This window comes from Neomonachus schauinslandi, chromosome 14 (genome assembly GCF_002201575.2).
Source record: "Neomonachus schauinslandi chromosome 14, ASM220157v2, whole genome shotgun sequence".
Taxonomy (NCBI): domain Eukaryota; kingdom Metazoa; phylum Chordata; class Mammalia; order Carnivora; family Phocidae; genus Neomonachus; species Neomonachus schauinslandi.
In genome coordinates this window covers 91,496,087-91,506,427 of record NC_058416.1, presented here as the reverse complement: position 1 = coordinate 91,506,427, position 10,341 = coordinate 91,496,087, and the positions used below count along the sequence as shown (strand labels likewise).

The following is a 10,341-nucleotide window of genomic DNA, read 5'->3' as shown; positions in this document are numbered from 1 at the left end:
CCGATGCCAAGGGTCTCTGAGCACCAGCTCCCAGGCCCGGGTTCGGCGCCCGCTGCCCATTTGGGTCCGGGTACCCCCACCTTGGCCTGTGGGTTCCCCTTGTGGCCTATTGGGCGGGGCCAGCCCCCCAGACATGCACACCCCCAGGGCGGAGAGTGCTTCCCTTTGGGGAGTCCTTCAAGGAGTCTGCCTAAAACTGGCTGCACAGTTTTTCGTAAACCAGGAGCCTGATGGGCCCTGGGCCGCCACGCGCTCATCCCCTAGGGCCGGACTGACTCCTCGCGGCCCAGGCTGCAGTGGTGGGAGCAAGGCCCTCCCCAGCTGGGTCTAGGTGCGCAGGGACGGGATTGCAGGGTGCCCTGGTGTCCCCGTGGACAATGCCCAGCTTCCGGGAGTGGATAACGGGGACGGGCAGGGATGGAGGCAGGGTGGGGGAATGCAGCCACAGGATGGGATCCTCAGCCACGACCGGAGGCTGGAGAGACCAGGCAGGACCCCCCTGCAGCCTCCAGAGACAGCTCGGCCCTGAGTCACCTGCATTAGGACGTCTGGCCTTCAGACCTGCAGAGACCACTCCTCGGTTGCTTGCAGCACCCGGGCCTTGGCTCCGTGTGAGGACGGCCCCAGAGCAGTTCACCTGCATTTCCCCACGCACTCGTCAGAATGCGGTGGCGCCGCTGTCCCCGCCGGAGCTGCCGAGCATCACACAGCTGGTCCAGCCGCCGGGTGGAGCCCCGTCTGCACCCTGACCGCAGGGCTTGGGGACACAAATGCCGTTGATGCCCCTGCGTTTGGGGTCCTTTGTTACACGGTAACGCGAACGGAGGGGCGGGAGCTCTGCCTGAGAAATCGGCCCGCGTGCTGCGGGAAATGCACACGTTGTCCCAGACGTCCTCGGGTCTGCCCCTGCCTGGGGGACGGCTCCGGGGCCGGCCAGTCCCCACACCGACGACTGGGCAAACACGACGTGTCCATCCACACGAAGGAATTTTTTTTTTTAAGATTTTATTTATTTATTTGACAGAGAGAGAGCACAAGTAGGCAGAGTGGTAGACAGAGGCAGAGGGAGAAGCAGGCTTCCCGCGGAGCAGGGAGCCCGATGCGTGCTCGATCCCAGGACCCTGGGATCATGACCTGAGCCGAAGGCAGACGCTTAACGACTGAGCCACCCAGGCACCCCAACACACGAAGGAATGTTATTTGGCCACGAAAGGAGTGGACCAGCGGACACACTACAGTGTGGATGGACCGTGACCACATCATGCTCTGTGGGAGAAGCAGTCGCGAAGACCCCACGGTGGGCGGCCCCTCTGAGGACGGGGTCAGGGCATCTGCTCTTTGGCCGCTGTGCACGCATCTCCGCTTCTTCCAGTAAGAAGTCCGGATCTCCAGGGGGGACGCTCAGCTCCCTGCGCTCACACAGTGGGCCAGGGCCACCATCCCCACCCTCCGGGACAGGCTGGGTGCCGTGGGCCAGGGGAGGAGAGGGGTGGAGAGGGAGGGGTTGGTGGGTGCCTGCAGGGTCCCAGGCCTTGCTGCGTTCTGCTGGTAGCAAACGTCTTGCTGCACATCCAGTATTTGATCCAATTTCCAAGAATTGGTTGTGTCCAATTAACAAAATTAAGCACAGAAATACCAGCAAACGTTCTCCATGGTCAAAGCAAAAGCAATCGACACTGACTGACACACGATTTAGTATCGCAACTCCGGGGACACACAGGGCACAGGATGCTCTGGTGTCAGCAGAGAAGGGGGGTGAGTGCGCGCTGGGTTGTCACGCCTCCAAGGCAGGGGCCGGCGGCATTCTGGGACTTGTGGCGAAGCGGAATGGGCGCCAACGTGGTAAGCACGGCCACGCCTGGGGGACTGAGGTCGCTGGGATCTTATGCAGACGTACAGGGAACATCGTCAAAGCGTTTGTCCAACCGCTGGGTAAGGAGGCGAAGGCGACCTGTAAGACAGTCCAGCGTCCCCGAGGGGAACCCCGGGCGAGGGCCTGGCAGGAAGCCCCGAAGGAATTCCCCAAACGCAAACTGACCCCTCCACGGGCAGGGGACGTCACTGGTCCTGCCCGGAGGCGAGGTTCATCCGCATGTCCGTGGACGGGAGCCCTCTCCAGACGCCCAGTCGGGCACACGGCCTGGCTTCTAAAGGGAGGAGAGGTCACCAGGCTGGGGCATGGCCGGCCACGACCCACAGGCCGAGCCCCCCGCCTGCCTTTGCAGGCAGCCGTTGGGGCCCACGCATGCCCTGTGCCCCGCACGCTCCATGGTGCTGCAGGCGAGCCGCTGCGTGGGGCCCCGAAGCCACACCAGCCACTCTGGCCCTTTGCAGAGATCTGGGTTCGAGCCGCTAAGCTCTGGAGTAATTTGGAGCAGCCCCGGCACCAGGCACAGCCCCCTTGCGACAGCTGAGGCTGGGGGTGCAGGCCGAAGCCACAACCTCCACCACCCCACTCCTGAAAGTGGCAGTGAGGCTGGCGGCTTCCAGTAAGGGACCATCTCCTCCCCCACAGAGGCGAGCGAACGGGGCGCAGGGGCGCAGTGCAGCGGGAAAGCGCTTACGGGGGACGGGGTCCTCGCCGAGCTCCTCTCGCTGACTGACCTCTCAGGAGGACGCCTGCTGACATCAAATTGTCTGCAGCTAATCTGCTGAATGCCAGGCAGGGGCGAACGCTCCTTATCACGAGGACGGACACGCCTCATCGCGTGGCCCGGCTGCGTGACCTGGCTGTGACCTCATTGCCCCCCAGCCCCATTCACCTCCTGGAGGGGACAGGGCATGGGAGACCAAGGGAGGGAGGGAGAGGCTCCCTGGAGAGGCTTGGCCAGGCGTGTGCGGTGAGCACCGACCAGAAGGACGCTCCCGCGCACAGTAGGTGCTCAGTCTACACTGGAGCCTCCGCGCCGGGAGGGGGGCAGTGAGCCGGGAGCTGCTCACGGGCACAGGAAGGGGCCCTGTGTCCCTGGCCCCCTGAACAAGAGGGCCAGCTCCCTGCGAACCTCCTCGCAGGGCAGGAAACGCCACACCCCTGAGCTTCTGCAAACCGATACGCATTCTGTTCTCAGCCTCCGGTTCTGGATATGACAGGAGTGGGGTCTCCGCTGGTCAGGGTCCCCCTCTCCCCTGGGTTGGGTGGTGTCAGGGAGGGACGTATAGGCCGGGAAGAGAGAAGTAGCATTTGGCACTGGGGGTGGCTACACGGTGATGGGGGCTGACGAACCGAGCGGACAAGGAGGCCACTGCTACCCCGAGCGGAGGGGAGAAGGGAAGGGCCGGGCCATCCATGGGCACCGACCCTAGTCAGGGTCACACGCACTGCGGCACTGGGGATCCCCACGTGCCCCCCCTTCACCACGTGCCCTCCCCCACACCCTGAAAAGTCCATCATCCCACCTATGCCATCCCAGGACCATACGGGAGGCCGCTGGTCCTCCCTTACCCGGGAGGCTCCCGACTGCCCCTGCTGCCCCCAGGGCCTGGACGTCGGTTCTGGACGCTCCATCCAAGGCAGCCTCCACTGATGTTTTCTACTCCGGAGGCATCCCTCGCCCTGCTCTGCCTGATGACCTATGAGCTCCCGTCATGGGGGCTTTGTCCCACTTACTGCCTGGTGGGGGAGCAGCTGCAAGGATGCCTTCTCAGGGTTTTCCCAACTTCATACACACCCATTTCCCCGAGACTCCCCCTTCTGACACCCATGGCCAGTCTGGGGTCTCCGAGACCCCCCACGTGACCCCCACAGCCAGTCCGGTGTCCGTGAGATCCCCCACATCTGACCCCCACAGCCAGTCCGAGGTCCCTGAGACCCCCCGACGTCTGACCCCCACGGCCGGTCCAGGATCCCTGAGACCCCCCCAAGTCTGACCCTGGGTCTGCCGTGGCAGGCGGGCTGGGAGCCACGAACGGTATGAAGAGTCCTCCACGCAGACGCTCTCGCCCAGCAGTGTCATGTACTCTCCCCAGGATGTTCAAATCCCCTAGGACAGTGACTGCCTGGCAAGGGAGGGTCTACACATGCAGACCCCAGGCCCCACCCGAACACTTTCACTCAGATCCCAGAGGGTTCCAGAGCCCCTGACCATCTAGCTCTAATATCCCCTGGACCATAAGCCCTGACACCGGTCAGGTGTCAGGCCCCCAGCCCTGAAGCCTCAGAGGCTGTCCCGGCCACCCCAGTGGGGCTGCCGTCTCCTCCATCCCTGCCCCCATCCCGCGTCCGCTCAGCCGACCACCCAAAGGGCAACCAGGACCAGAGGTGGAGAAACACCAACCCGGGGGCCTAGGTGGCTCAGTGGGCTGAGCGTCCGACTCAGCTTCAGCCCAGGTCATGATCTCGGGGTACTGGGATCCAGCCCCCCATTGGGCTCTAAGCTCAGCAGGGAGTCTGCTTGTCCTTCTGCCTCTGCCCCCCCTCCACGCTTGCTCTCTTACTCAACAAATCTTTGGAAAAAATTAAATAAAATAAAGTAAAATAAAAAAGAAACACCAACCCAATACCAACGTGGCAAAATGCAGCTGCCCAGCCCTGGGGGTCAGGGGGTGTAGTGGACTGAGGTGTCCAGGGCGTGGGGAGTCCCCAAATCTGCCAGAATGAGAAAGTCTACACAGAACACACGATGCTGAATTTGGAAAAAAATAAAAACCTGCTTAAGCCTTTTATAATTTAACTTTAAAAATCAATGGCATTTTTTAATCAGTGAGGCCTCAGCCCACCCATCTGCCCCCTGGTGTCCCCGCACCGAGGCTCAGGTGGGGCACTGGTGACCTCTGGTAGCAGGCCACTCAGGAGCCTCGAGACCGTCCCCACAAATGTGCATGAGCCCCTCCTCCGAGCCAGGCAAGTCCTGGGCCAGGGGACGAGGCCGGTCAGTAACGAGCTTTCCTCGGTCCCTGGGAAGGCGGGCAGAGACAGTCGGTGGACTGCTGCAGGGCAGCCGGGCCATGAAGATAAGTGGGTGCCAGGTGGGACGCACAAAACGCTGTTATACACAGGATGCTCGGCAGAGGCCTCCACAAGGCCTCACTCAGCCTGGGGTCTGAAGATCAGGGGAAAGCTGTGGCAACAGCAGTGCAAAGGCCCTGGGGCAGGAACCAGCTTGGAAGGGAGCCAGAGCAGTTCAGCTAGGGGGTGGGGCACTAGTGTCCCTGACTCACACAACCCTATACGGAGAAGAGTCGCCCCTTCACTCCTTGGGCAAAGCCCCCACCAGGCACACCAGGGTCTTGGGCCACAGGAGCAGCTCCCAGAGACCAAACCGGCCAAACGACCGCCCTCTGTGACCCCCGGGCGCTCCTGTGGGGTGGGGGTGTCCTGGGAACTCAGGAGGCTGCAGGGCAACGGGGGTCTCTCCCTCGCGGGCTCTCCACCCCCACCTGTGCCTCTGCCAGCCCCCCCAGCCCACGTGAGCTGCCGTCACACCGACTCCTCCGTCCCCAGACAAGCAAGTTTTTAAAGAGGAAACCCAGACTTGGGCGCCTGGGTGGCTCAGATCATTGGGCGTCTGCCTTCGGCTCAGGTCGTGATCCCGGAGTCCTGGGATCGAGTCCCGCATCGGGCTCTCTGCTCCTTGGGAGCCTGCTTCTCCCTCTGCCTCTCTCTCTCTGTCTCTCATGAATAAAAAAAAAAAAAAAAAGAGGAAACCCAGACTCGAGCAGGCTCGCCTGGCAGAAACGGGGCCTCGAAGGAACAAACACCCTGGCACAAAATAAGCCACTAGCCCGTGGCTGCTGGTGCCCACTCTGCTCGGGGACAGGATGGAAGGGTGAAGCGGCCTCCAACTAACTCCCTCTGACCGGACACACACAGCCCGGCACCCTGGGGGTCAGGGGACAAAGGTGTCCTCCTCTGGCCCTGCCCAGGAATGGGCGTGTGCGCTCCCTGTGCACCCAAGACTAACCAGGACAGAGCCCTCACTGTCGCTCCTGGGTCACGGAGTCCAACCGCACTGGACAGGTGGGGGGCGTGGCCCAGACCCTCCCTGGATACGAGGGCCCCGAGGAGTGTGGGGTGCCTGGGGAAGCTTGTAGGGCTGGCAGAAGCCACACCCGTGCACCCGGAGCCCCGTGGCAGGAGCCACTTCTGCAGCCCCCCTCCCCACAGGCTTCAGTGGAGGAAGAGACCCCTGGACACCACGTTCCGGGGCGGGGGTTGCTGCAGGTGGACACAGCGTGGCCAGCACTATGGATGTCGGCCTGTAGACACGGCCACCACGGGAGCCAGGAGACGGGTTCAGCGCCTCCCCAGACCCCTCCTAGCTACCCACAGCCCACCCCGGTGGCTCTCCCACAAAACCACTTATGGGGGCCGAGGAGGGAGGGGAGATCACAAGGTCAGCTAAGCGTGAAGTGCTGGGCGCAGAGGTCGTCCTGCCGGCCCAACAGACCCTGGGTGGGGATGAACTCCAGTGGCACTGACTCCTGGCCCTTCTTCTTCAGGTCCCGCTCGAAGACCTGCAAGGGACGGACAGACGGACGCTCCCACACTGCGCGGTCCCTGCACCCCAGCCACCCAAGCTTCAGCGTCCCCCCCCTCACCTCAAATGCCGTGAGATCCAGCAGCGGCGCGATGCTGACCTCAGGCATGGACAGCGCCTGGTTGATGACGCTGGCGGCCTGGGACACCTCGGGGTGGTAATGCCGCTGGAGGGCCTGCAGAGCACGTGTGACATCACCACCCCCCGCGGGGCAGCCAGGAGACCCGCATGCTGCACACACCCAGGTGGGCCAGGAGATGGGTGACATGCCTGGCGTGCTCACCTGCAGCTCCCACAGCGAACTCTCCAGAGCTCGGCTCTTGGCGGGGTCCTCCTCTTCGGGGTCATAGGGGTCGGCATCCAGCTCTAGGAACGAGACCAGGCCCTGCTCCACAACCGATCCCCGGTGTACTGGCTGCTGGGGGAGGGCAGGCCCCCAGGTCCCCCAGCGCCCCCAGCCGCACTCACCAGGGCCCAGGGGGCGGTGCACGAGGACGCGGCAGGCGGGGTGCCGGCGCAGCAGATTGCAGATGAAGGGCAGGACCATGAGCAGGGCCTCGGGGGGCGCCGTCAGGGCCAGGCGGGACAAGCGCTTGGCGAAGGCAGCCACCAGGTAGGCGGGCAGATGGCTGGGCGGGACGGTAGGTGTGAGTGAGGCCCCCTCGCCCAGCACCCCAGTCCCCGCTCTGGGTCTCAGCCCCGCCTCTGGCACTCACGAGGATGACAGGAAGAGATCGGCCAGGTGGAAAAACCGGGCCCGGTACTTGACGTGAAAAACGGATGGGTCCAGTAGACCGTAGAGTTTGCGGTAGAAATCGGGGTACTCGCTAGGGGAGGGGAGATGTGACTGAGCAGCAGGCACGGGGGTGGAGCAATGAAGAGACCGGTGGCGGCTTCCAGGGGCTCCGTCCCCGCCCCGGCCCTTCTCCAGCTCAACTCCCACCCCAGCACCCTGGGCACAGCCCAGCCGGCTCCCCAGCCCGGGGCGGACACCTCCCGGGTGAGTACTCACAGGTTGTGCTGGTGAATCAGAACAAAAAGTCCGTTCAAGGCCAAGAGGCTGATAGCTCCCCCTGCAGACACATGTGTGGCTGTGAAGCCCCAGCCCACCCCACCCCTCCAGCCCGGGGGGAGTCCAACAAAGCTGCAGGCTGCCAGGCCGGGGGGGCGGGGGGAAGCAGACTCCTGAGGACGGCCCACCAGCCTCACGGCCGCAGGAGCCCAGCCCGCGGGCACACACCGGCCCGCCCGGGAGCTCAGCACTCACCCACGTCGTAGGCGCGGGTCAGGAAGTCGATCATGAGGCTGGGCTGGGCCAGGTGCGGCAGGATGGAGTCGTGCATGACCACCAGCACCTTCTTGTAGAGGCTCAGAGGCAGCTGCCGGGAAGCCGCAGGTGTGGGTGCACCTGCCCCACTCCAAGAACCCCGTGAGCCATATGGAGCCAGACAGGGCGCCTGCTCCCCACCCGCCCCACCCCGCCCCTACCTTGTGCCTGAGAAAGCCGAGCCACATCAGCTGGAACGCCTTCCTGTGCTCCTAGGGTGGATATGGTGTTAGAGCTGCCCCCAGGAGGGGACACCAGACACACGGCCTCCCCGCTGCCCTGTGGGAGGAGGAGCTCAAAACCCCAAATCCGAGAACCCCCTACTAGACAAGAGAAAACGCCCCGCATGGATCCCAGCCGTACGGGAGCAGAGGAACGTCGCGTCCGTGACCGCCCACAGTAACAAGGGCCCGCAGAGAGCCTGGGAACCGGGTACCTGTGTGCCTCCCCCACCCCGCTCCCGGTCCCTATGAGGGGTCCCTGTGTGGCACCAGGCAAGGAGCAGCTAGTTCTCTTCCCGTCCCACACGCGTGCCTCCTTCTGAAAGGACCCCCCTCCCAGGGAGGCCACCAACTCCTCCGCAGCACCTCACCTTCAGATGAACCACCTTCCACGTGCGCGACAGCTCTGCACAGAAGGCAAGGATCAGCGGGCATGCGGGAGAGGAGGCAGCCCACCGGGTGCCCCTGCCCAACCGCCTGCCCAGGACGCTCACCCACGTGTTTCACGTAGAAGCTGGAGGAACTACACTCCTGGCGGGGAAGGCTCACAGCCGACAACAGCGTGAACGCGTTGTTCCAGAACGTGAGCGGCACCTGCACAAAGCCTAACCTGAGCACGGGCATGGCCGCCGCCCACCCATCCCCCAGCCACAGGACCCAGCCGGCTCACCTCTGGGTACCCGTCAGCGACGCGGCCCACGACGGCCGTGGCTGCCTGCATCGTGTGGTAGCGGATGTCGTCGTGTTCCAAGTACTCCTGGAAGCGGGACAGGAGCAGCGAGCAGTCGTCCTCCGGAGAGAGCAGGCCTTCCACCACCGCCTGGGTGCCGAGCAGGGAGGCGGGCCTCAGTGCGTCAACCCCACGCCCAAGGGACCGCCCAAGGAGACCACCGAGCCGGCAGCCTCACCCCTCCCGCAGGGGAGGGTACGGCAAACGCACGGCACCTCAATAGCCACCTGCGCCAGGGCCCGTCCCAGCTCTGGCCGGAGGCTCCGTCCCCCCACCCCCGTGCACCCCACCTTGAAGAGCTGCCGAGGGAACAGGTAGTAGCCGTCCCACTTAGGTTTCTCCAGGGGGTGAGCTCCTTCCAGCTGCACAAACTTCATGAGCGTGCTGAGAGCCAGCTCCTGGGGACAGCGGGTAGCAGAGTGGCCGAGGCGCCTGACCACAGGCCACGCCCACCGCAGGCATGGCCACAGAGCTCCCCCGAGCACGCAAACCCAAGTTCGCTCCACACGGCATTCCCCCAAGTACCAGGACGCCAGAACGCCAACCAGACAGGAGGACACGGCCTCAGGCGGGTCCAAGAACGCAGATGCGGGCATCCTCAGCCCCACCTCCGTGCGTGTGGACAGCCTGCGGCTGGGGGTGCAGAGAACGCTGGAGGTGGTCAGCGTGACTCACCTTGACCCCAAAGGAGGGATGAGCCAGAAGCTCCTGCAGGCGGTTACAACAGCTGTGGTAGCGATGTCTCATCCACACCTTGTATTTGCGCGTAGCCCCCTGAGACCCTACAGGGAGCAACAAGGTCAGCCCACACAAGCCCGCTACTCTCCACCCAGCCCCACCAGGGAAATGGGTGCAGTCACCGTGGCCCCAAACCTGGGGCGGGGCGAAAGAACCTCCTACCCCGAGGGCACAGCCCCTCGCCCCTCACTTTACCCCAAAACCTAAACGACCGGGGGTGGGGACGCATGACCCCAGCTTCCTGAGATGCTGAGCGCACAGATCGGACAGCATCAGATGCCACGAACAGACCCCGTGCTAACCGGGCTGCGGGGCTGTCTCTGCCCCCACCCCCCGCCCGCCCCCAGCACCATCCTCCCCCGCCCCCACCGTGGGCTCTGTGCCCCTCCACTGACCCGCGGGCCCGCAGCCAGAGGACAGCCCGGCGCCCCAGGGACGCTCACCTGCCATGACCGAGCCCTCGGACGGCAGCCGGCCCACAAACAGCTCTCCCCGCTCCAGCAGGGCCCCGAAAAGGCGGCTGCACGCGCGCACCGCCTCCTGGGTCTCCTCGTGGTCCTCGGACTGAGGGAACAGGCTGGTCGCGGGGGGCCCCCCATGCCCCACTGCTGCCCCACGCCCGGGCCCGCCATCCGCCCACCCGAGCCTCCGGCCTGCGCGCCCCGCCAGGCCCCATCCCCGGCCTCCGACCCCGGGACCCTGGCCGCCGCGACCCGCGCGCCCCCACCTGCAGCACGGCCAGGATGTCGAACACGGCGTTGGCCTGGCCGCGGCTCGCCAGCACCGCCTCCAGCAGGCGGCCCAGCGCCCGGCGCGCGCCCTCGGGGCCAGGGTCCCGCTCCATGCCGC

At 64.8% G+C, this 10,341-nt stretch overlaps 1 protein-coding gene across 1 annotated transcript; it reads right to left on the bottom strand.

The window, feature by feature from the left end:
- Window positions 1–5,606: 5,606 nt before the first annotated feature.
- Window positions 5,607–10,336, bottom strand: NOC4L (nucleolar complex associated 4 homolog). Its single transcript, XM_021688995.2, has 15 exons — window positions 10,220–10,336; window positions 9,936–10,056; window positions 9,430–9,536; window positions 9,045–9,152; window positions 8,695–8,844; window positions 8,519–8,618; window positions 8,396–8,430; window positions 7,965–8,015; window positions 7,744–7,855; window positions 7,489–7,549; window positions 7,193–7,303; window positions 6,945–7,105; window positions 6,760–6,842; window positions 6,538–6,651; window positions 5,607–6,453 (listed from the first exon to the last, which is right to left on the bottom strand). The coding sequence occupies exons 1-15, from the start codon at window positions 10,334–10,336 to the stop codon at window positions 6,334–6,336; spliced, it is 1,551 nt and encodes a 516-aa protein (XP_021544670.1). The 3' UTR covers window positions 5,607–6,333.
- Between the last annotated feature and the right edge of the window lie 5 nt (window positions 10,337–10,341).

Coding starts and splice junctions, on each gene's coding strand:
- NOC4L (XM_021688995.2), bottom strand. CDS start 10,336: ATGGAGCGGGACCCTGGCCCCGAGGGCGCGCGCCGGGCGCTGGGCCGC. Junction 9,153..9,429: donor ATCCCTCCTTTGGGGTCAAG/GTGAGTCACGCT, acceptor CGCTGTCCCCAG/GAGCTGGCTCTCAGCACGCT. Junction 7,304..7,488: donor CTGATTCACCAGCACAACCT/GTGAGTACTCAC, acceptor CCCCTCCCCTAG/CGAGTACCCCGATTTCTACC.